Genomic DNA, 26,685 nt, shown 5'->3' with positions numbered 1-26,685 from the left:
AAATAATGACAGAATTTTAATTTTGGGGTGAACCATTCCTTTAAATTTCACTTGTTCCCTCATTATGGCTCAAGAAAGTGCTCCAATAGCATCACAGAAATTTAAATGACAGACCAAAACATTATTTTATGGCTTTTCAAGTAGTGGTTATTGCACACTGTCGTTGTTGGATGCCAAGTCTGACTCTCACATATCTCAGGTCTGAATGCCCGACGACTCAGCTCCCCTATGGTAGATGAAAAGCCTATAGAATTTTGGGCCATGGGACCCAGGAAAGAAGTGGTGCAGCCCTTGCGTAAACCTCCGACACCACCAGATGACTACTTTCACAAACTGGAGCCTCGTCTGTACTCCTTAGACTCATGTAGTGATGATGTTGACTCTCTGACAGATGAGGAGATTCTGGTACGATACCAACTAGGCATGCTGCACTTCAGCACACAGTATGATCTCATCAACGGCCACCTCAGTGTGCGAGTCATCGAGGCCCGGGACCTGCCTCCACCCATAACGTGTGACGGTGCTCGCCAGGACATGGCCCACTCAAACCCTTATGTGAAGATGAGCCTACTGCCTGACCACAAGAACTCCAGACAGACTGGGGTCAAACGCAAGACCCAAAACCCAGTTTTTGAGGAACGATTCACTTTTGAGGTCCCGTTTCTAGAGGCCCAAAGACGTACTCTGCTGCTCTCTGTGGTTGACTTTGACAAGTTTTCACGGCACTGTGTCATTGGAAAAGTGTCTCTCTCTCTTAGTGAGGTTGATTTAGTAAAAGGAGGACATTGGTGGAAGGCCCTGGTGCCCAGCTCTCAGGTAATACCACTCGTCTGAGTCACATTGTACTTTTTTAACATTTAGGTGTGGTGCTTATACAATGACTAAAGAATGATGTCAGATAGAACTAAAATAAGTTATTTGCTTCAAGCTGAAGTGTAACTATTTCCATGTTAAAACAGTTTCTCCTTTTCCATGCTTAATATGCAGAGACAACTATAAATAAGCCATTTATAGTCTGATTTCCCTGAAAATTGAGCATCCATACCAGCTCAACATAGCAACATTGACTTAACCAGTGATGTGAGTTTGGGATGGGGCTATCTGTTTGTTCGACCAATGGAAAATCTGTTTGAAAACAGTCATTATTTTGTTTTGATGCCATAATGCCACAAAAATTAACACACTTAAAGGTTCAGTAATTTTTTTCCTCATTAAAAAAGTTTAACTCCTAAAGACATGAATTGTAATTTTGCAATATGTGTAGGAAATCATTACCACTCACATTAAAATGAAGACTCCAGTCATATCAGTAATTGTATAAAAGCTGTTTTATTCTACATGGACAGGTTCCACACATGGGAGCTGCCATGTTAGAATCACATGACCAGTCGAATACTGCTCACTTAATCTCAGTAACCGTCCTGTTATTTGACACTTTCACTCATTGATTAAAGTAATCATGGCTGACTGTGAATACTAAATTTCTACAGTGGCATCTGAAACTGAAAACTATTGATTTTAAATGATGCTGCATCCAAGCCGCTAGGTGTCAGTGTAAGTCCAAGATGACCCAAAGACAAAAGTTGCTGTGCACCTTTAACTGTTGAATGTCATATTCCAGGCATATGTCAAAATATCCTTCCATTTACAAGTTCCTAAATGAATGCACACCACAGTACTCCAAAATATTTAATGTCTTATCAGACCTACATTTATGATATGTTATACGCAGATGTTGAGATTTATGGTTTTGGAAAATGACTTTTCACTAATGGCAACTCTCTGAAAGATTTTGTTAATGTGGGTATGACATATTAATAGGATATTGATCTTGGCGGACTAGATCTGCTATGCTACTGCTGCTGCAAAGCAATTACGAAGATTTGCTACTACTAGAACATACACAGGCATGCTGAGTTAAGCATGTGGACACGCTGCTGCTGCTGTAAAATTAGACAAAGTACAAGACATGCTGCATAAAGCATGTAGGAAATGTTACTGCACAATTAGACATTCATACAATCCCCATGAAGCAGATATAGTGACGTGAAGCTAGGGAGGAGGAGGGTTTCAGAGAAAAAACTCTCGCAGGGTGCAGCAGTAAAACTTGCTTATCTGCAAAACTGAGCAATTTAAATGTTAGACAAAGAAATTGTGAAGTTGACAAAAGAGACACAAGGACCTAACAGCTTACACCATGTAAACTGATTGACTTAACATATAACATGTGAGCAATCCGACTGGCTAACATATAACAAGTTCAAAGAACCTATCAGCTTGAGCCATGTAGAGTTTCATGCCTGAACTTAAATCATTTGTCCTTGTTCCAACTGATATTAAACTGAAACATTTGTCAAGAAACTATTTTAAAGACCAGTGTTAATCACAAAGGTACTTTTTCCAGATACAAATGCTTCCCATAGTAACACCACTCTGACACTACAACTTTTATTTCCGTCTTCTGACCTTTTAAAAGACAGTATGAGCGAAAAGTTTTTATTACTGATCCAGTGTTTGCTTTCTCAGAATGAGGTTGAGCTTGGTGAGCTTCTGCTATCTTTAAACTACCTGCCCAGTGCTGGCAGGCTGAATGTGGATATTATTCGTGCAAAGCAGCTGCTTCAGACAGACATGTGCCAAGGTTCAGGTAAATGTAGTTCAATGTGTTTTCCTCATTATACTCTATAACATCTCAGACAACATTGTTTTCATGTTTGTCTGTCTGCTGCCTTTGCAAGGCCATCAGAAAAGGTTTTCTTTGGGGTTGATAGCTTTGTTGTTTTCTGGTTCCAGATCCTTTTGTGAAGGTGCAGTTAGTGACAGGTCTAAAGCTGGTGAAGACCAAGAAAACATCCTGTATGAGGGGCACCATCGACCCCAGCTACAATGAGTCCTTCAGTTTTCGTGTACCTCAAGAGGACCTGAGTGAAGTCAGCCTTGTATTCACAGGTATTGTTCTGAACATAAACATGACAACACAGGAATATGCACACACAGAAATAAGATGTGTCTCCCGCTGATTGGGCAACTCAGCACCAGGCGTGCATCCTCTCGGCCCGGCCACGCCCTCCTCCTCATCACAATGAGCTCAACCAATGGCATGTGTGTGGGGCGGGAAAATCTGATTGGCTGACTAATGTAAGAAAGGGAGAGTGTTCAACTTTTTTGAACAGTCTTTATTTTTTCTGTTCTCTTTGGGGATGCTAGTGATGAAGAAATTGCTTCACCTTAACTTTTTTGTTTAATTATTAAAGGCACTATGAATGATGGCGCCTCATCTGCAGTATTGTGCCTATCATTTATAATGGTATTTTCATAACTATTCAATCTTGCTGGACAAACTTTTATTTTCATAACTATTCAATCTTGCTGGACAATCTTGAAAAAAACATATCAGGGTAGGACATTGCCGATCTTAACCAGGTGATGTTGCAATTCCTCACAATTAAAGAAATCTTGGTTGTGACCTAGTGCTGCAATGGGGCACCTCATTATGGTTCATTTAAATTTCAATAGAATTTATTCAATTACCTATGCTGCCAGTCAGAGGCAGACCTGGACAGTTGCTCATGCTGAGATTCCATGCACGAGCACACACTGAAATTTAATATTTGCACTTGTCACCCAGGTGCAGTCATGCACTGTGATTGCATAGGGCTGAGACTGACCTACTCTCATAACCTGCCATTTCAGATAGTAGAGTACAGCGAGCTACAAATGTAACTGTAGTTGCACAGCCCGACATCATAGTTTTCCCTTAACCGTTTTTGGTTTCCTCAGGATTAATCAGTGCTCAGTCAATAATGATATTTACAAAAAGATCAGTTTTTGCAATGACGTTTAACGAACTGGTCTCAAGGTGATATTAAGTGGATATATAAAATTAGTTCTTCTCAAGTACCTTAGCAGAGCAACTACAAGTGTGGTTCATCAAATTAACTATGGACATGTTCCACTAACGTTTGAGAACTACAAAGTGTCACAATACTTTTTTGTCTTAATTTTGAACAATATCTACTATCTAATCTATTGTTTTATAATTTAAACCTTAAAGTAATTTTGGTGAAAAGTGTGTTTGTGCTATATTTCTTTAAAATAAATGCAATCGGTTTGATATTTTGTTGTCTAAAGCAAAGACATTTAGACATTCTTATGTGGAACTTCGTTGTCTAAATACTTTTTGGGGCCACTGTAAATCTCATTCTCTGGCTGAACACTAGAGGGTGAGTGCTGTGAGGCCCCAGCTAGGCTGGTCAGCATGTGTCTCTCCCAGTTGTACCAGCCAGGACTGTCTGCCCACTGCTTCTCTCTGATGTTTCTGACTACAAAGACCTGCAATCAAAGTTGCCTGCAATCTCACCCCTGCCGGGCCTCTGTCTCTCCCTTTTTGCCTGTTTGAAGAGTCTTTCTCTCTCTTTGTATCCCTGATTCTTTCCTCTTCTTCACTCTTTATCTCACTCTTTTTGTGAATTATTTCACTTTTATTTCTTGGCGTATCATTTTCTTGGCAGAGCAGGTAATGGGGGTTTAATGATGGTGTTATGTCCATATGCTGTCTGAAGCAGTGAGTGGAAACAGATCTCCTGGCTCTGGTAAACATGACTCCCATCAGACATCTATGCACAGAAGGGTAGTTTAATTTTTGTGCAAAAATAGGGGGCACTGTAACGATTCGAAGGAAGTCACAAGAGCAGGATCTAGGTGTGGCTAAAGAAGTTTAATAAAGAAATAAAGTAAAAGTACAAAAATAACATGGAAAAATTGGGAACAAGGCTGAACTAAGAACTAGGAAATAAAACAAATGAAACATCCACAATGGGAACTGGTACATATGAACAGGAGAGAAAAACACAACAACTCACAAAGACTGGGTAGAAATCAGAGCGGAGATCCATGAGACCAAGGAGACCAGGGCAGATCAGGCGGATAGCCAGGGGACCCAGGAGACCAGAGCATATCAGGCGGATGGCCATGAGACCAAGGAGACCAGAGCAGATCAGGTGGATGGCCAGGGGACCAAGGAGACCAGGGCAGATCAGGCGGACGGCCATGAGACCAAGGAGACCAGAGCAGATCAGGCGGATGGCCAGGAGACCTAGGGAACCAGGGCAGATCAGGTGGATGGCCATGAGACCAAGGATACCAGAGCAGATCAGGCGGATGGCCAGGAGAACCAGAAGACCAGAGCAGATCAGGCGGACAGCCATGAGAGCAAGGAGACCAGAGCAAATCAGGCGGATGGCCAGGAGACCCAGAAGACCAGAGCAGATCAGGAGGACAGCCATGAGAGCAAGGAGACCAGAGCAAATCAGGCAGACAGTCAGGAGAGCCAGAAGACCAGAGCAGATCAGGCGGAATATCAGAAGATCCAGAAGACCAGAGTAGATCAGGCGGATGGCCAGGAGACCCAGGAGACCAGAGCAGCTCAGGTGGATGGCCAGGAGACCCAGAAGACCACCTCAGGGTAGGGACTCGATCAGGAGGCCTGGGAGGCAGCCACAGACAAAAGACTGGAGCCGTGGAAGACTCTGAGGGTGGAGCTGTGGAAGGCAGAGCCGAGGGAGGCTCGAGGGGTGAAGCTGTGGAAGGCGGAGCCGTGGCAGGCTCGAGGGGCGAAGCCATGGAAGGCGGAGCCATGGCAGGCTCGAGGGGCGAAGCCGTGGAAGGCGGAGCCGTGGGAGGCTCGAGACAAAGAGTCCTGGATGACTGGGAAACGATCTCCATGGTCACAAACATGAGAAGAGACTCGGGAATGATCTCTGTGGTTTTGAACACTGGCAGAGACTCGGGAACAACCTCTGTGATCATGGGCATGGGCATGGGCATGGGTATGGGCATGGGCAGAGACTCGGGAATGACCTCCGTGGTCGTGAACATGGGCAGAGACTTGGAAACGAACTCCGTGGTCATGAACACTGGCAGAGACTCGGGAACGACCTCTGTGGTCGTGGGCATGGGCAGAGACTCGGGAACGACCTCTGTGGTCGTGAACACTGGCAGAGACTCGGGAACGACCTTTGTGGTCGTGGACATGGGCAGAGACTCGGGGACGACCTCTGTGGTCGTGGGCATGGGCAGAGACTTGGGAACGACCTCCATGGTCGTGAACATGGGCAGAGCCTTTGAAACGAACTCCGTGGTCGCGAACATGGGCAGAGACTTGGAAATAGAAGCCTTTCTTCTCCTCCTCCTCCAGACAGCCGAAGTTGGCAATGCTGGCTCTGTACATATGAACAGGAGAGAAAAACACAACAACTCACAAAGACTGGGTAGAAATCAGGGCACTATATACACAGGGGTAAATGAGGAAATGAAACACAGGTGAGAACATTAGGGAACAGCTGGCAGTGATGAGGGCAGGGAATTATGGGAAGTGTAGTTCTGAGGGAAACAGATGACAGGGCAAAACACAAGGCAAAACAACAGTGAATCATGACAGGCACAGAAGCCAAGCCAAGCCAAATGAGAAGTGCAATATTACTGAGAAAATAAAGATACTCAAGATACTCAAGGCACCATTTGGGGTTCCTCTGACGCAACACCGGAAGAACCCTCTGGAGATCCTCTAGATACCCTTTAACCTCTTAAACTCTAAGAGGTAGGTGGGGCCAGAATTGTGCTATAAATGTATGCTTAAATTGTAAAAGTCCACGAATACATAAGTCACACATATGTGGTAGAGTTTGAAAGCTTACCAAATACCAACATTTTTGCATTAATTTTACATAAAATAACAAATATAGTCTGAAAAACTCTGCATCACCATGCAGTGATGATCAGTGATGAAATATCAGTATGAATATAATTTTTTTTTTACATAGCACTTAAATAGGCTAGTCATATATCAAATGAAAGCTCTCATTCTCAGGAATGTGACTGTACAGTGTATTTTGTTGCCAACGACACCTAGATTGATCTTCTAGTCCATTCAGGGGCCGAGATATTCGATTAAACAATGGGGAACATGTATGCGATCCAAAACAGACTGGATGTCTACGAGTGCTCAGCTGCGTCATGTTCATTATAAGTTTGAAAATATATACAGTATTATTTACAAATCTTCTTTTGAAATTTGGGGGGCTTTCTGTAAAATAATTTTTTGCAATTAGTCCACTGTATGTGCTTGAATGTGAGCCTTTAAATTTGTTGTGAAAAATTGCATGCGGTAGCCAAAAAATGTACCAGAGTTGAAGAGGTTAAAGGAGATTCAAATATCCTATTTATGTATTTAAGGAAGTTCAATATAGATTTCAAGTGGCTCAAAGTCTTTCCGTTATGATGGGGTTACTGAAGGAACAATTTACAGTCCTTAAGGCCGAAACATACTCTACGCAAGTACGTGAATGCATAAGCGAGCAATTGACCACCGCATATCCAATGCGCGGTCCGGTTGAACATGCTTAACGTGCGTTCTTGCGTTACTGTGGCGGGAACATACCTCAGTACTCAAGGGGGCAATAAAGTTTCCTTCAAATATCTGTGCCATTAAATTTGATGTGTTATTATTCAGGTAAGTGGCTATAAATCTATTGACTTTTGAGCGGCAATTTTGAGAATGCAACGCGTAGTTGCGTTAAGTTATGAATTGAGGTCTGACACATTTTAGGATGCAACAATACGTGAAATCGAGCTTGCACTTCAAGATGTGTCTTGTTCACATACTTGCGTAGAGTACGTTTCGGCCTTTAGAATTCTTGCAGGAACTAAGTTTTGCACCCAAATGTTGCCTTGAGTGTCTTTTAATTTTGACAGTGTGCAGTCAAAAAAGAAGTTTGTTTGAAATTCACACAAAAGTATTTGGACACTTGGTTGTTAAACTACACCTACACTTCCTATGATAAACTTTTGCCCTTTTGAAGAAGCAGATATTAATGCATTATAAGATGACCATTAATTCTGGAGTCTCCTCAACCATAGGCGTTGTTAAACCCTAATTTCATCTCAGCCCATAGCCACGGGAAGAATGGGTGCTGAGGGTGCTGCAGCACCCCCTGTCGGCATTCCAGCCCACCCTGTGAAGTGCTGTCAGAATAGTGTATGCATTCAAAATGAATGAAAATTCATTAATGTTATTTCAAAACCATCATATTCTGTGTTACTCTCGTTAACTTAAGTAATGATGATAATGTTAAGAGTTTTTTATTATTATTTTTTTATTTTTTATTTTATCAACGATAACAAAGACAACAAGAAAAATAAATGATTGTAATTGAAACTTGAGCTGCATAAATTGAGCTGATCACCGATCAGCTGTCTGACATGGAAAATGAATAGCAGTCCCTAAAATCATAAACAACACCATAACTTCAAAAAAGGATAATACTAATACTAATAAATACTTTAACAGACTCTTTATATGCTATTATTTCAGGAGCTCAGCTTTTCCCAATACAGTTTTCATATGTTATATGTTTAGTGATCATAAATTGAAATCTGTTTGTAGAAATGTTTCAATAAATGTTTAGACATTTTTCGAAATGTATGAATAATTGTTTAAAGTTTGTATATTTGACTAACACATTTTTATAGCGGTTTTATAGCATTATAGTGCAAATTTGGAGAATTAGTGCTTTGAATTACTACTTGTCTCCAACAACTGGTAGCTTGGCAAGACTGGTCTTCATAAGAACGCAAGTCAGTTCTCTGTGTTCTTAGCATTGAGAAACACCCTGTGACTCATTAGCACAAAAATCTATGATCGTACATTGTGAGCTCTAGTTTGCAGCATAACTGCTTTGGTGACTTTTTTTGCCTGTAAAGACTGAGTATAGCGCTAGCCAATAGCATTCAAGTGCGGGCTGTGAATTAGCATATTATTGATTTGGCACTGAACACATTTGAGTCATTCACTGAAGTCATTTGAGTCTGAGCGGAATTAATCAGTCATCTCATTCATGAACCAAGCATGCATCAGCAAGATCTGTTGACCGACTAAAGGAGATCTCGAATAACAAGAAGAGAAAAGGGCTGGATGAGTAAAAGTGACTGATGATATTACAATGACAGGATACAATTGAAAGTTATAATTATATTTAGGCTAATATTGTTTTCTTTTCTGTATAGCTTGATAGTCATGCAAAGAAGTTCACAAAATGATAGATATTCTTTGTTGTCTTTTGTGAGGAAACACTACTGAAGTCTCTTAGTAGATTTGTTGAAACAGAAATTTTAATAAGTTACTAAGTAAAATTAGACTTGTTTTGGATGTGAACGACTCAGTGCTGTATCAATGGTTTAATGGCTCAATCAAAACACATAAAATACATTCATTTGTTGCCACCTACTTATTAAGGTGTGATTTACAAAAATTGTCACTGAAAAAAATCAATGAACGAATTCAAAAGACTCGAGTCACAAGTTAATGACAAAGAGAGAACCATCATCTGGAGTTTCACTCCACTAAATAAATGTGACATTTATTGTAGTAATAGGTTTTTGTGGTGTTTAAACATTAAACTATAGAAGTTGTCAAATTTATTGATTAATAAATAATTTTTTGTTATAAATGGAGAAGAAAAAAGGACTGATTAGGACAGATGAAACGTGTTGCTAATAAATAGACAGTTACCATTATATATGGTTTGTCTATTCTTCAAGCGGTTTTCGGCTATTTTTATAACTTTAGAAATGTTTATTATAGAAAATGACAATATTCTGATTGACTATTAGCTGGCTAGCTTGAATGATGTAAACAGAGTGAAATACATTTAATGTCTTATACATGTCTTATAGTGTCTTATAAACCTTGAATCGCCCCTGTCCTAAACCCTGGTATTTCACATGCTTAGCCAGTGAGACACATCCGTACCTCATCACAACTGTGGTTTTAACAAATATGAACGAGCCCAGAGCATGTAAAGCAAGAGAGCTCTCCCAGAACTGTTCAGTGTGACATGGGCTGATGATGTAATCACCTCAACATAACAAGTCCAGGGCATGCATGTGCACAAACTTGGCCCATGCCTGTTTCCTGGCTTTAAACTCATGATTTCATCCATTCAAACAACTCACTGTTTGTCTGTCTCTGAACTGACATTTATTACACAGAGCATGAAGACAGATGAATGTGGTTTAGCCAACCATTTTATTGCATTCCAGATGGTTATGCATAGAAAGAAGTTTAATACTGATTTTATTCACAGCAGATCGAATGGAAGATTCTCAGCAAATAAGCCCCCCGTAGTGTCACTATAAATAAAAGTGTCTCCCATCCTTTTTATGTGGTGTAACTCACACCTTAAATACAAATAGGTTATGTTCACACAGCAGCAGAATACGGTGGTCAGACCGTATTGTGAGCTGTGTGTCATACGAAGGTTTTAAATCCAGCTTCTACCCGCATCCGAATTTGCAGATCTGTATAGGGATCTGAAGGGCTGGGCAATAAAAAGATCTTGATATATATCCAAAAAAAAATTCTCGATATAGATGATAAACATTTGAGTAATTCTTGACATTTATCCTATGTTCTACATCTAGAAGATCAGGTGCGTGTCCCTAAAAATGCAAGCAGTTCAGCAAAGTTAAACACACAACTAGCTAACTGAATCACAGTCATGAAATCAGCTGGTTAGGAAGTATTAGCTGGCTAGCAGCTACCTAGTCCTGCTGTCATGTAAACCAGTAATTAGGCTAGGTAGCCGCTAGCTAGAAATTCGGCTAATATGATATCGTTGTGTACCAAACAAGACAGCTTTGACAATGCAATACAGCTATTGACTGAACACAACAGCAACTCCGACATCAACACCATTGCTGTTTATTTATGTACTATTTAGTTATACCTGTTTTCATGATGTAACGTATACTCAGACTCGAGGATGACGTTTGAACCCAAGCAGTTATTTATTGACACACAAACAAAGACAGCAGGTAAGTGATGACGTGACAGTACTGGGTTGCAGTGGTGATAGTTTATGTGATGAAGACTAATGCTGATAGAGATGGTGACTTTCCTTGAGGTGGAGGGTTTTCAACAATGAAGCTTGCATTGAGGAGATGGACACTTGAGTCACTGGAGTCGCTGGAGAGGAGAGGAATCGTGATGCCATTTAACGTTTGAGATACAAGTAAGTGAGTCTGTACATGAAGTTGAGACCAGACACAGAATGGAAGGGGTGTGAGGTTTATATAGAGGGGTTGATTGACGCAATGATTGGAGGCAGGTGTGGGTGATCAGTACTCAGGGGAGTGAGAGGGTTGAGTGAAATTGGTAGGTGGGTCAGAAGGATCCGTGACATTACCCCCCTTCCACGGACCGCTCCAGAGGGACATGCTTCCCGACGCCATGGCCGACCCTGTCCACGCGGAGCTGGACGATCGGGATGTGCGTCGTGGAAGTTGGAGAGTGTCTAGGGTTGGGTCCAGGATGTCATCTCGAGGAATCCAATATCTCTCTTCTGGGCCATAACCTTCCCAATTTATGAAGTATTCGAGACGACCCCTGTGGCGTCGGGAGTCCAGAATGTCACGGACTGCATAGATCAGTCCGTCCTCCAAGACAAGCAGCTGGGGAGGTCGTCAACAGGATCAGGTTCTAAGGAGTGAGGAGAGAGAGAGGGGTAGTAAGGTTTTAACAGTGAGACGTGGAAGGTGGGATGTATGCGATATTGGGGAGGGAGTTGGAGCTGGTAAGTGACTGGGTTGATCTGTCTGGTGATTGTGAAGGGACCAATGTAATGGGGACTTAACTTTTTCAGGGGAGATGCAGCCTTATGTCCCTTGTGGAGAGCCACACCTTCTGCCCAGGTTGGTAGGTGGGAGGAGAAGATCTTCGGGCATCAGTGTGGAATCTCTGGCGGCGCACCGCCCGTTGCAAGTGGTGGTGAGCTAAGTCCCAGACCCTCTCACTTTCTCTGAACCAATGGTCGACTGCTGGGACATCAGATGGTTCGCCAGACCAGGGGAAGAGAGGCGAGGATGCACTGGAAGGGTGTGAGGTTGGTGGAGGGTTGACGAAGAGAGTTCTGTGCATACTCTGCCCAGGACAGGAAGCAACTCCAGCGGTTCTGGCGGCGATGACAGTAGGTTCAAAGGAAACGGCTTACCTCCTGAATCTTCCTCTCTTTCTGCCCATTACTCTGCGGGTGGTAACCAGATGAGAGGCTGATGGACACTCCCAAGAGAGAGAAGAAGGCTCTCCAGACTCTGGAGATGAATTGGACCATGGTCGGAAACGATGTCTTCAGGGATCCCATAGTTCCGAAACACATGGTTGAAGAAGTACTCTGCGGTCTCCAGAGCGGTGGGCAGACCCTTGAGGGGGATCAGTTTGCAGGCTTTGGAGAAACAGTCTATAGCTACCAGCACGCAGGTATAGCCCTCAGAGGGACACTGTGACCAGGGTCGGCATGGAACGGGCAGCGGAAGGAGTTTGCCAGCCGGTAGTTGTTGTGGTGTTCTGGATATAGCACATTCTGGGCATCCTTGGATGAACCTTCTGACATCTTGAACCACGTGGGGCCACCAGAACCGGTCCTGGATAAGCGAGAGGGTCCTATAGGTCCCAGGGTGGCCAGTGCCCAAGGAGGATTGTACAGAGTTGATTTTTGTGAGACGATGAGAGGAGGGTACATAGGTCTTGTTGGTAGGGCATCCCGACGGAGTTGGTTCAGTGGTGGAGGCTTCGCGGATGCTATCGTCCAGGGACCATTGAATGGGACTTACTTTTACATATGGGGTAAAATGGTATGCGGTTCCTCTGAGCCTTCCTCTGGAGCATAAAGACAGGAAAGGGCATCTGCCTTGGAGTTCTTGTCACCTGGATGATAGGAGATGGTAAAGTTAAAGCAGGTGAAGAAGAGAGCCCATCTCACCTGGCGGGGGTTTAAACGATGAGCCTCTCTGAGATACTCGATTTTCTTGTGGTCTGTGAGAACCAGGAATGGATGTTGCGCTCCCTCCATCCAATGCCGCCACTCCTCCAAGGCCAGTTTAATTGCCAACAGCTCTCGGTTCCCAATGTCATAGTTCTGCTCCGTCGGGGAGAGTTTCCTGGAGAAGAAGGCACATGGATGAAGTAGTGGTGGTTTCCCCTACTGCTGAGACAAGACTGCTCCTACGCCGCTGGTGGAGGCGTCTACCTCAACGATAAATGGTTTATTCAGATCAGGGTGTACAAGGAGTGGAGCAGAGGTGAAGGCATCCTTCAGGAGTTGGAAGGCATGTGAAACTTCAGAGGTCCAGGAGAGAGATTTGGGTTTGGATCAGAGAAGAGAGGTCAGCGGGGATGTGAGGGTACTGTAGTTCATGATGAAGCGGCGGTAGAAGTTGGCAAATCCTTGGAATCGCTGGAGCTCCTTGATGGTGGTTGGAGTGGGCCAGGATTGCACTGCTGTTACCTTCCCCTCGTCCATCCGAATGCATTCCAGGCTGATGATGTAGCCAAGGAACTGGAGGGATATCTGGTGAAAAGTACACTTCTCAGCCTTGAGGTACAGGTGGTATTCCCTCAGCTTTTCCATCACAAGTGCTACATGATGACGATGGTCGGTCATGTTCCGAGTGTGCACCAGTATGTCATCAATGTAGATGAGGACGAATCATTGGAGATACTCACGGAACACCTCATTCATGAAACATTGGAACATGGAGGGGGTGTTGACCAGGCCATACAGCATCACCCGGTACTCGTAGTGGCCTGTAGGTGTCACGAAGGCTGTCTTCCACTCCTCTCTCCTCCGTATTCGAATGAGGTTGTAAGCGCTGCGAAGGTCCAGCTTGGTGAAAACAGTGGCTCCTCTCAACAGTTCCATGGCAGCTGGGACAAGGGGAAGTGGATACTGGAACTTAACCATAATTCTGTTGAGGGAGCGGCAATCAATACAAGGACGTAGGCCTCCGTCCTTCTTAGCCATGAAGAAGAAACTCGAAGCAGCAGGGGAAGTGGAAGGTCAGATGTAACCTTGGCTGAGTGCCTCCTTGATATAATCCTCCATGGCCTTCTGCTCAAGAATAGAAAGTGGGTAGACTTTGCCACAGGGCACTGGCTCACCAGCGAGGAGGTCTATCGCACAGTCCCATGGTCAATGAGGTGGTAGTTGTGAGGCACGTAAAGGGCAGAAGACGTCCTGGAAGTGTAAATAACAGGAAGGGATCTCCAGAGGGGTTGTACTGGCAGGGTGCTCAATGGTGGTGATGTTGACATTGAGAGGGGAAGAGTTTCTGATGGGCATGCAGGGTCTGTGAGTGAGTCGGTTTGGGAAGCAGGCAGGGAAACACTGAGGCCCCCATTTCAGGACATCGCTGGAAACCCAGGCGATGACTGGAGAATGTTATATAAGCCAGGGATGCCCTAATACGATGTCTGCAGTGGAATTCTCCAGAACCAGTAAGGTGATGTCTTCGTTATGCAGCCATCCCACTTGGAGTTTTACAGGACCCACAAAGTGACGAATAATACCTCTTCCTAAGGGCTTGCCAATTATGGAGTGGATTTGAAGCTTGTGTAACGGGGGCCCAGGAACCAATCTTTGAGCTGCGAGGTTTCAGGGGAGAGTGGAGGGTTCCATTCTAGCCTGACGCTCGCGGCCGCCCGGGAAAGCATATCCGTCATTTCCGCATCGGCCTGCGACTGGGCAACCATTCCCGAAGGAGGAAGCCCAGTCGAAGCCTCTGTGTCCGACTGGACGAGCCCGCTCTCCGATGCTGTGCTTGATAACTCGTCTTCTTCCCGGGTTCCGAACAAGAGGTCGAACTCGCCCTGAGATGAGCCGGCGATCTCATCCGAGCGCCCGACTGGGGAATGGGAGGTCCGTGGGGGGATACCCGGCAGAGGTGGTCACACTGAGGTCCCCAAATCACCCCCAGTGCTAACCGGCACAGCCTCATACCTGTAGGTAGAAGGACCGAGGCGGGGAGCCGCTGGGGTGGCTTGCTTTCTTACGAATGCAAGCCGCAACCGCAACATTGCCAAGGTCATGTTCTCGCAGTGAGGACAAGACCCATCCATGAATGATGTCTCCCCGTGGGCAGCGCCCAGACACGTAAGACAGCGATCGTGGCCATCAGAAGCGGAGAGATAATGACCGCAACCAGGAATAACACACAAACGGAAAGGATCTTTAAAAAGACATTCCGTGTGTGCCGCTCTTTTAGAAAGAAAATATATTCTTTTTAGAACATACTCATTTAGTTGTTTCTGCCGAAGTGCCCAGGGGCGTTCTCTGCACTCCATGGGTGCAGAGGGGGAGAAGCCGCTGAAATGCGCCGTAGAATCCAGCAGATGAGGTGAATGAATTTCGCGGATGAATTCAGCTTCAATGAATAGAACCGCTCGGCTCCGAAGAGAAAATCTGAATGAGTGGTTGCATACCAGCTCCTTTTATACCCGTATGTCTGGGGGAGTGGCATGCAAATTCCACTCACCAATTCTCATTGGCCTTTTTTAAAAAAAGCAGAGGTGTTTGGGGCTCCCAAGAGTGACCCCTAGTGTCACTACATCGACACAACGTCGAGTGAGTGACAGATAGGGAACTATTATTATTAATATTATTATTATTGTTGTCTAAAGTAAGGTACAAGAAAGGTAAAAGTACATATGTGACAAAGTTGTTTCTGCAACAGCTCCAGGGCTCTCTCCGATGCTCTGTATATACGTCAGCGTCTGAATTCACTCACTCATTTAATTCACTCCTTGCAGAATAAAGTGCACTCACTGACATCTAATATATAGGAACTAATAAATGAGAGAACGAGTGAGCAATTTTGGACACAGTGATGGATGGATGGATGGATGGATGGATGGATGGATGGATGGATAGATAGATAGATAGATAGATAGATTTTAGTCTAGGTTTAGGTTTAAGGATTTTGAAAAAAAAACCTAAACAAAGTTTGTAGAATAACAGTATGTTGGTTTTGTCAAGCCAACATAAATATTGTGTTCACTCCTGTAGACTGTAATAAGATCCAGAGATTTAGCTGGTTACTTAAGCCAGAGCAAGGTGAAGCAGTCCTTGGCGTGCAGTGGTAGGATAAACCTCTGCTCAAGAGCTGATGTTGCTTAGAGACAGCGTATCACCAGCTCTGGTCTGATCAGTGCAGCCTCAACAGCTGCAGTCGTTATGCGCTGTGAGATCCTTGTCTGGAGTGTGGCTGCATCAGTGGCAGAAAAAATCTTCAATCTTGTTTATGAGCAACCTGAAATTAAACAGTTAATGAAATTAACAGTGCCTCATACTTTGACCTGACTCCATTAACTAAATTGGATTGATTCAGAGATAAGCAGATTGACAGAAAAGATTAATAATAAAACGAGTGGATAGAGGGGGGAAAAGGTCATTTAATTAATGCAAAAAAATGGACACCACAAGCAGCCATTACCAAAAACAAGATATACTCTGTCTAATTATGTCTTGTCAGATTTGTAATATTTTTGGTTCTCTTATCTAATTAGACAAGCGGCATTCCAAGAGAGCTTATATTTAGTATAACAGCACAGGGAAGCTTGTCTGCTTGTTTGCGGTGTTCCAGACAGGCTGTTCATTTGTGACTATAATAGTGTAATCATTTTTAACTATTTAGTTATAAATATATTATAACTTTAATAGTTACTATAAATAGTGTAACTATTTTCATTAGCAGAGCAAAAATAGACCTGGCCATATTTTGTCTAAAATGTTTACAAGCTAGTCAATATTAATTTGTTTTTATACTGTAACTTCTGTATAAAAGCAATATCCCAATCTACATCATAGCTATTAAGATTTTAAGTACAATATCAGTCATCTTGCTCTATGATATTGCTTAAATGTAACATTGATTTTAACATCTTTTCCTTTTTAGTTTATGGGCACAACGTGAAGAGTAGCAACGATTTTGTCGGTCGCATTGTGATCGGCCAGTTCTCCACCGGCACGCAGGAAACCACACACTGGCGCCGGCTGCTGAGCTCCCAGCGCACCCCGGTGGAACAGTGGCACAGCCTGCACTCCCGTGCCGAATGTGACCGCGTCTCCCCGGCTTCTCTTGAGGTCACATAGTACTAACACAGAACTGTCAGCAGAGGAGGTGGGATACAGAGATGCAGGAATTAACTTTGTGGATTTACTGAGTAACTAACATTCTTCTGAACGTCTCTGTTTGTGTTCCACTGAAGAAAGAAAGTCATATGGGATTTAACAACATGAAGGTGAATAAATGATGACATTTTTGGGTGAATTATCCCTTTAATGTTTAAAAGACAAACAAATATCCCACACCACAGATTCCTTTGGGTTTGTCTCGAAATTACAGTATTTGCTTATGTAGACCTCACCCTCCCTTACAGTTATTACAATGGGGAGATATTGATTATATCCTGCTGAAAAGACCAGCTTCTACTAGTATGAATTCCTGTGGTGATCCTGGTTGATTTATGCTGGATAGCACTAGTTTAAAGGGATAGTTCACCAAAAAATGAAAATTCTCTCAACATTTAAACACCCTTAGGCCATCCCAGATGTGTATGACTTTTATTTCTTCTACTGAACACAAACTTAAAGATTTTTAGAAGTAAATCTCATCTCTGTAGGTCCTTTCATTGCAAGTGAATGGTGATCAGACCATTCAAGCTCCAAAAAGGAAGCATAAAGGTAATACATAAGACTTTAGTGATTTAATGGATTAATATATATCTTCTGAAGCAATGCAATCACTTTGGGTGATCAATATTCCAATTCTTTTTTACTATAAATCTCCACTTTCAGAATGAGAAAGATTGTGAAAGTGGAGATTTATAGTAAAAAAAAAAAAAGGACTTTCATTTTTATATTTTTCTCACCCACACCTATATTTGTTTCAGAAAACATAATTTAACAACTGGAGCCTTATGGATTACTTTTATGCTGCCTTCATGCTATTTTACGAGCTTGAAAGTTCTGGTCACCATTCACTTGTATTGTATCCTACAGAGATTAGATATTTTCCTAAAAATCTTCATTTGCACCCTGCAGAATAAAGAATTCATTTTTGGGTGAACTAACCCTTTAAGGTGGTGGAGCGAAACCTAAGTGCTGAAGCTGGTTGACAAAAGGACATCTTGCCAATTAAGCGAGATAAGAAGCCTGATGGCACCAGCACCCAAGGTGGTCTTCTCAGCAGGGTAGAAAAGACCGCAAAGTGTTTTTCCATTCATAACTATGAGCAGAAGCCTGCTGTCCATGTTTTCTTTTTATCACATTGATACCACCTTACAAGAACTCAATTTAATCATCTGACCCTCAGCTACATTCAGGCTGCTCAGGAAGCTATAGGCGGCCGAGACCACACCTAACCACTTGGCTGGGATGCAATGTTTTAATCATTTCATATGATTACTGATAATCAGTTATTGAAGAAGTTGGAAATCAGTCCAAATCCTGTGGTGGCACAATATTTTTTTTTTATTTCCTGCAGGTATGATTATTTAAAGTTAACATTTTACACCAAAGTTTGTGTTTAGTGATCTGTATCACTTTTTTCCATGCACATTTTCACCTTCAGTTGTGTTTATAAGAACAGTTCATCCCAAAATTTGCATCCTTTATTCACCCTCATGTGTAATGAACTGGCCATGGAGATGGTGTTAGGATCCATGTGCTGGAAGTTTATTACGAACACAAGCAAACAATCCAAATCGGCAGGCAAACAGAGGTAGTCGTAAAGCAAGCGGTATAATCCAATAAACCAAAAAGACAGTCCAACAAGGCAAACAAAACAAAGGGGTATCTAAAAGGCAGTAAACCCAGGAAAACAGGCAATGGTCATAACACGAAAACAATCAGCAAAGGCAATGGAAAAACGCTTGGTAAGGCAGGGTAAACTGGCAATACTTCGCAAAGTCAAAATGGAACAGCATGGTATTTATATAGTTTAAACAGGAAGTCACCAAAGAAGAAACAGAACAGAGTTAATATTCGGGAGAGGGCTCCCTCTGGTGGTTGGTAGGAGGGGTAAAAACCTCAGATGTTACATCATGTTGTTCCAAACCTGTATGAGGCTAACATTCATATGGTTTGGAATAACATGAGGGTGAGGAAATGATGAATGAATTTTCATTTTGGGGTTAACTATCCCTTTAAGTGTTTGTGAGTGTGTGTACATTTGGTAAATGTTGGCACTTATGGCAGCTGAGGTCTGTATACCCATGTAAAAATGCATTAGTGTTAATGTCCATAGCAGAAAATATATTTTGGGCAATATAGTGCCATGCCAACAAGGTGCAGATACATGTATTTCTCTACAAACTGTTACAGTCACTCCTAGTCAAATGCTTTTGCCAAATTCAGTCCATATGTTGTATAAGCGACATGTTGGAGATGTATTTTGTCTTTACTTCTCAATTGTCAATTGTCTATACATTATATAGGCATAAATAGGATGATATGACTGGGGAAAATATACATATTTAGCATAGAATCTAAGTGCAATCAGAAACATTTCTGTATCTGTCTTCTTTCTTGTGTGACCTGTGTGACCTGTGTGTGCTAAGTGGTTGTTTCAGGTCAAGAGTCAATTTTATGATTCCACCAGTGTTAATATTAATGTAGATGACAGTCAAAATGATTGGAGTGGTAATAATACATAATAATAATGATGCTGTTCCAGTGAAGATATTTATTTATTTAGATTATAAATGCATATAATAATATATATATGTTTATCTCTGCAAGCATATCTGCATATATTTAATAACTTAAATTGCAATTCATGTTGCAATATAGAAGAAAAACATGGAAAGAAAATGAAAATGATTAAAAATGAAAAGCTGTTGAAATGACTTCACTGACTCAACATTTCTGTTTCAAAGGTGGCTGTTTTTAACTATGTCTTTATTTTAATCCACAAACATTTAATCCACTCTCCTTGTCTGCTCTGAAACCTCTGAGAGTGTGTTATGATGCTGCTCTTTGTGTGATGGTTTATTGAGATATGAGTCTTATGTGTACAGTTTGGTAGAGTGTGAGAAGAAACAAAGCAGACCTGTGTAACTGATCAGCAGAATCCCTTTGAAGGTCTATTAAACAGAGATTGAAATGTGTGATTCATTCAGAGTGATGAAACATTTTTTTGGAAAGATGTTTCACATTGCATTAAAGTTATGTTTGTTACTAGGCTTCTCCCTTTGTCCTCAGTATGCTTTGTCATTTCTGTCTATTCCTGTGAACTGATTTATTCTGTATCAATGGATTTGAATATTGTTTGGTCATTCTTTAAAGTTTTCTACAGAACATTTCCATAGGTTTAATAGCCTTATGATTACTTTAACTGAAGGCAGGCTACTAACATAATGCCAGCTACTGTTTTTGACACTATCCTCTCAGCTGGCTTATGCTTAAAGCTTAAAAATTTGAATTCTCTCATCATCGTCTCAAACTCTTATGATTTTCTTTCGTCTGCAGAACACAAACGCAGATATTTTGATTGAGATATGATCTAAATATACAGGTATTTATACAATGGAAGTCAATGGGGACCAACACTTCCAAGCTCCAAAAAGGACATAAAGGCAGCATAAAGGTAATCCATACGCCTAAAGGTAATCCATACGTAAGTTTAAATATATGGTTTTAATACAAAATTTGAACTGTAGCCTAAACTGAAAACTTAATGCTAACCCCAAACTTCAACCTCAAATTAACCTTAACCCAAACCAGATTCAAACTCGGGCTGCTAGCACGTAACACAACGGGAACACACACTCTACCTGCCAGGCCATGTCTTTGACAAAAGTTTAATGGAAATTTTCATATGACAACCGTCTATAAACAACCGTGGTATATTGTGAAACCGTTGCATATCTAATACACATTACCAGTGGTTTGTCAGTCATACATTATGGGCATCAATGCCTCCACCTCCAAAAACAGATAAGTACACGAAGTAACAGTTTGCAATGCATTTCTTAACAAACTCGGGTGAGCGCTGTACCGACTCGTTTTCTGCTATATTTTTTTTATAAATTGGGATCTGTTCAAGGGATTGTGGGTGACTTAAGGTAGTGAAGGATGCACTTTATGCATCCTCCAAAATATGGTGAACGAATGCTGCAAAACGAGGCTGCCTTCCAAGGGTCCTCACAACTGAGATGGCCTTTGATGCTGCTTGATAATGTAGCAGCTGAGATAACCAGCCTAATTAGGCTGCAGCTTTCCGATTGGGAAGCACCCTATGTTGACACTGTAGCCATGCTAATGTTTCTTGTTTCTTGAGCCTGAATTAATGAATACGTTTCTGACTGAAACGCATGGATTTTCCTCCACTGAAAATAGAGACTTTTGAAAACACTCTCTAGTATCGCATACTTGAAAAATGATGCCGTTAAGAAATGGAAAACTGAGTTCAACAAAATACTGAGGTTATCATATCTGAATTCTGTTATTGAAAAATATCTACATTTTACAACCACAGTGATGACTCAGGCATTGCACTAATTTAATCACTAAAATGATTCAGGGCTTGTTTGTGTATAAATGTTTCCTCTGAGGACTATAAGGCCAAGAGATTAGTCACTTGATTGCTCTCTTCAGCAATAGGGGAACAGCTTAACCTTGCTGTCTTCATGAGTCCTGGGTCTATGTCTGGCACATAATGATTAAAATTACCATGTTTACGTTCATATGAGACCAAATGTAAAAACTAAAATACTCTTGACATATTTCAGAATGGATGTTATATGACAGGAATACCCAGGCACTGTGTCATGGGCAAACAGCCATTTTTTACTAAATTCCCTCCTGGAGAGGCAGAAAAGGGCCCCCATCTGCGGTGACAGTCAACTTAAAGAACACCTATTATGGTTTTTTAACGTGCCTAATTTAGTTTTAAAGGTCTCATACAATAGATTTACATGCATTCAAGGTAAAAAAAAACACTTGAATTTGCTCATAATTTAAATTGCAGCATTACCTTTTTTTTTTTTTTTCAGTGTCAAAAACGACTTGTTCAATGATCCGTTCTAAAGGATTCATTCTAAACTTTTCCTTTCAGAGAGCCTACTCTGCTCTGATTGGCCAGATGTCCCAGTCTGTTGTGATTGGTCAACCAATTATTGTAGTGTTTGAGGGCGGGTCAAAGATGTTCGCGAGCAGCCAATGAAGACCAGAGGCGGGTTTTCTGTTACCAAATTACATAGGTTAGTACAGGAAGTAAGTCTGGAATTACTAACGACTCGTTTCAGGTGTTCAGAATCGGTTCTTTCTTTTGGGAGTCAATAACACCATTTGTCGTGTACTTTGATTTTGGAAACTTTGCAGACTTTTTTACATTCACAAACAGCTATATAACACACTGCATGAAAGGTAATATTTGAAAAACCATAACAGGTGCTCTTTAAAATCTCTCTCTGCTGAACTCAAAAACTTGGACCTTGATTAATGATATGCATAAATGGCATGCTGTAAGTATTGAGAGACAATAAGGCTGTTAACTGACAGAGCTGTATGGAAAGGAACAAAGATTTTGCAATCACTAATTGGCACAGTCCATGAGCTGGAGACAGAAGAATAAAAGGTCATCTGTCAGACTAAGGTTAAGCTCTCTCTGTCTTTTTGTCAACAAAGACTTAAATCCCTACTCTTTCACATTCTCACCTCTTAGGTCAGTGTAGATCATTGTGCACAGATGAACATTGACAGCACTCTGGATGACAGGCTAAAGCAAGACTCAGGACTAATTATATACCTCAAGAGTGAAACTTGTTAAAAATATGACCATCATATAAAACCTTTATACAAACAACTGTTATAATGTAAAAGTAATAAGAAATGTTTAAGATTTTGCAAATAACCATATTAACTCTTGTTTGAAAAGTCACACAGGATGCTCTTGGAATATTTTCAAATCATGCTGGGATAACATGGATTATTTCAGAAATTCAGAAAATAATGTTAATTTGTAAATTCAACCTATATATTAAGTCAGACCATAAGACGTTATCAGCTATCGAATCCTGGGGTCTCTGGCAAACACAATTTGAAAACAAGCAAATAATGTCCTCACAGCAAGAACAGGCATCTAGTGAAGGGCGGGGATCTCAGTTTTACTTAAAAAATATCCGCAAACTTAGAGTTCAGTCTGAAGTCTCTATAACTCCCTTTGTGCAACTCACACTATCTGTGTGGAAACCAGCAAAGTGCAGGTGTCTGGGTGGAATGGGAATGGACTGATACTTCATTTACAACAATAGCATTAACATCAATATCCAATATCAACGTGAATAATCAACAGCATTTCTGGTGGGGGAAAAATATTCCCAAAAGTATGTGTGTGTCATGACTCAGGTGTTCTGAACAAGCCCTGGAGGAATGAGAAAACCCGGCACTATAACAATAACAGGCGTGGGTGGACGTTGAGGGGTGGGGAACAGGAAATTGAAGTGGATGGGAGAGAAGTGGGGAGTGCAGTTATAACAGGTTGGAGTGAGCTCATTGTCACTGCAACGATGGAGACAAGAAGACACCTTGTTGCTGCAGTGTGATTGAGGGATGTCGGGATGTCATTGTTGACTATTAATAACTGCATAATCAATCTTTGATTTGGTGAGAGGTTAGTTTTCCAGTGTAGGAATCTTACAGACGAATGGAAAAGCTTTATCACAACTGTTGTCATTCCAAGACCTCAGTGCTGCAAAAGAGGAAAACAAAAGACAGTTTTGGAATTTTGTAATGCCTTGAAATTGGGTGTTTTATCAACAGCGGGCACTTTTATGTAACAGTGGTTGATTTTAAATAAAACTAACAGATTGTTTTTTTTTTTTTTTTTTTTTTTTTTTATGCTTTTATGTATAGATTTTAATGTTTTTACCCTTGTCCCAGACCCAGATTTTCAATCTTGGAATATGAAAATCTATCATAACAATATTATTATATTTTCTAAACAATGATAATCGGGAAAAAAAGAAAAGAATAAAATAATCATAAACCATTTCAAAATGATGTGTGAAATGATTTGTATATATTTGCACACATATTACAACTGTACCTCAGTTGTGGCATTATTTCAATTATGACCAACAATTTTGCCACTAATAAAAATGTTTAGCAAAGAGTCTGTCATTTTATTCAGAAAATGTTTAAAATGTAATTTCACTGTCTCTCCACTACAGAATGATCAAACACAAAAGATAATTTGAGATGTAGTAGAAATTACATTGTGGTGAATATACTGTATATTGTGGTGACGTTTCAGAAAAATGACAAAAATTACATAATTACACACTGTTTACTGAGAGTGTGAAAAGGGTGTTTCGAGGGAGGGTTTTTTTTTTTTTCTAAAAGCCTTTAGGGATAAAAGTGCCTATAGATGAAGAAACACCCAAATAATAATACAGTCCATCCAAACTCACCACTGTTTTGCCTGTACCAGATCTCAACACAGTCCTCCTCCTCAGGGATTCGATGGATGCCATCATCTGGCTGGTTTCCATCCCAATAACTGTATTCATAGGTTAACCCATCTGTCCACTCCATAGTTCCCTCCTGTCGACAAACTACGATTAACAATGCTTTCACATTTTCACATTTCTTTTTGCCCTTTTGACCCTGAAGTGGCTATTAAATCCATCCCGCCAGACACAAAGCTCTAAATGACATTTCATTTGATCAAGAATCTTTTTGAAACTTCCTACAGCAAGCTTATGGGCGTTCTCCTTACAGATCAGAGGGTTTGTCATCAATAAATCATGTACTGTACATTCTTCTCCACCACAACTTAATGGTAGACCAAGTCTGTTAGTCCACCCGTGTCTGGAGCTGATTAAACGTCACTCATGGAAACTATATTTTTCTTTCATGTGATTAATGGTGAAAGGTTTGACAGGCTGGGCTTGACCTTTTACAACACACATGAGTTTATGTCAGTTATGTAGCTTTTATTGGGTAACTATTAGCTGTATCACATGTGTGACTTAACTGCATCATATGGCATCATGGTTAAAGGAAAAGTTCACCCAAAAATGAAAATTCTGTCATCATTTACTCAACCCCACTCCCTCCTTTTGTGTTCCACGGAAGAAAGGGAGTCATGCAGGTTTGTAACTACATGAGGGAGAGTAAATAAGGATAGAACTTTTATTTTAGGGTGAACTATTCCTTTAACAAAACATTATTAAAATTGATGAAACAATGATTTTGCTGCCAAGTGATGCGCTAGTAGTAAAGACATTTTCAGTAAATCTATTGTGTACAGATGTTTATTGTTTCACTTAACAGAGAATTAAGGAGTTTAAAAAATCTAATTTTAGATTGTAAACAGAATGTTTACCTGTCTTCTGTCATGAAGGCCAATCCAAATATCTGTTGGAATTCCGGGTACACGGCTATTCACAAGATCATAGACAAAGACATTTTCTTCCCAGCTATAAAAATATGAAGAAAAAAGTTGTTAGAAACTGCAGATTTTAACCAATAGTCCAGCAAAATCCTCCGAACTGTACGACTTATCATGACATCTCAGCACTGTCCTTCCTCTGTCAATCTGTCTGTAAACTCAAACAGGAATCATACCTGTGGATGGAGGTGAGCTTGGCTGATTTGTGTCCGTTGGAGAACTCTGCACAGTACAGGTCTGCTTCAGCCCAGGTACGGTTCAAGGGGAAGAAACGGTAGCAATAACCCTCAAATTCAGTCCAGAAGAGTGGACATGTCACAGGCTGGTTTAAGTCTGACAGTTGCAGGGGCAGTGCTAGAGGAGACAGTAATGGTAAAAAATCCTTTAATTTCGTTTTAATTCAGCAGTTCAGTAGAATAGGACATACTGTAATAGCCCTAACAGACAAAAAGACCACAAAACATATTATTACATTATTTGAAACATCATCTGGAAAGTATCTTACTGATTACAAAATATTATGTCATACTTTCCTTTTCACAGCAACAACCTGTTTTCAATTTAGTTTGAGCCTAACTACGCAACTATTCCAGGTTCTGATATATAACAAATAGAAGTAAGTATACACTGTCACCCAAAGATGTTGAATTGGATATTATGTAACAATAATGTAACAAAATAATTGTAACATTATAAATATTAACATTTTGAATTTTATGTTACAATATGTTAGGTGTGATAAATGTCAGAAAATAGTTTTTTCAATAACTATTCATAAATTTGATTAATGTTAAGACATTTTTATTTGTACATTTGAATTAGGGTACCTAGAATTTGGCATCACTTTCTTTCCAACTTAGTCTTATTTACAAGAAAGGTTTGATTTTCTCACCTTAGCAAATCTGACTCAGTAAAAAGTATTTCAAGCACAGAATTTATATAACAACTGCTTTTTTATTAGGACAACTGGCTCATGGCATCCGTGCAATATGGAGCTGTGAAAACTATACCTCATATAAGAAACAGCAGCACTGCCCAACTTTAACAGTTAAAATGCTATGATTATCATAACTTGGCAAATCAAATCAAGTTTGGTTTTGAGGCTGTCTGTTCTCATTTAATAAAGCAAATTAATGTAAAAAAAAAAAATAACAGTCTGTGTTATAGCTTTTGGTTGTGGTGGCACTCACCTTGTGTGATCTTGATGTTAGTTGAAGGAAGAGCCCACACTGGGAAGCCAGTGAACAGTAGAGCTAAGCACAATTCCCAACAGAGCATTTTTAGTGCACGAGAGACAAGATTGTCATCTGGTGTGTGTGTGTATGTGCTTATAAGCATGTGTGCTGCAGGACTGTGTAGAGTGTTGGGGAGATTAGAGGGTGTGTGAGTGAGCCTTTC

The 26,685-nt window shown here is 41.0% G+C and overlaps 2 protein-coding genes across 2 annotated transcripts in view; one reads left to right on the top strand and one right to left on the bottom strand.

Moving 5' to 3' along the window:
• LOC127451355 (synaptotagmin-17-like) overlaps positions 1 to 20,070 on the top strand; it is a 27,768-nt gene extending 7,698 nt beyond the window's left edge. Inside the window, exons 5-8 of the mRNA XM_051715994.1 lie at positions 200 to 816; positions 2,527 to 2,647; positions 2,794 to 2,949; positions 16,786 to 20,070. Coding sequence (XP_051571954.1) covers positions 200 to 816; positions 2,527 to 2,647; positions 2,794 to 2,949; positions 16,786 to 16,982 — 1,091 coding nt within the window. The 3' untranslated portion in view covers positions 16,983 to 20,070. The remainder of the gene's footprint in view (positions 1 to 199; positions 817 to 2,526; positions 2,648 to 2,793; positions 2,950 to 16,785) is intronic.
• LOC127451366 (C-type lectin domain family 19 member A-like) lies at positions 17,816 to 26,685 on the bottom strand. The gene is made up of 5 exons (XM_051716018.1): positions 26,478 to 26,685; positions 25,464 to 25,641; positions 25,222 to 25,315; positions 24,305 to 24,437; positions 17,816 to 23,583 (listed from the first exon to the last, which is right to left on the bottom strand). The coding sequence occupies exons 1-5, from the start codon at positions 26,623 to 26,625 to the stop codon at positions 23,507 to 23,509; spliced, it is 630 nt and encodes a 209-aa protein (XP_051571978.1). The 5' UTR covers positions 26,626 to 26,685; the 3' UTR covers positions 17,816 to 23,506.

The sequence above is a fragment of the Myxocyprinus asiaticus genome, chromosome 14 (assembly GCF_019703515.2).
Source record: "Myxocyprinus asiaticus isolate MX2 ecotype Aquarium Trade chromosome 14, UBuf_Myxa_2, whole genome shotgun sequence".
Lineage (NCBI taxonomy): Eukaryota > Metazoa > Chordata > Actinopteri > Cypriniformes > Catostomidae > Myxocyprinus > Myxocyprinus asiaticus.
The sequence above is the reverse complement of the archived record's forward strand: the minus strand, read 5'-3'. Positions and strand labels throughout refer to the sequence as shown.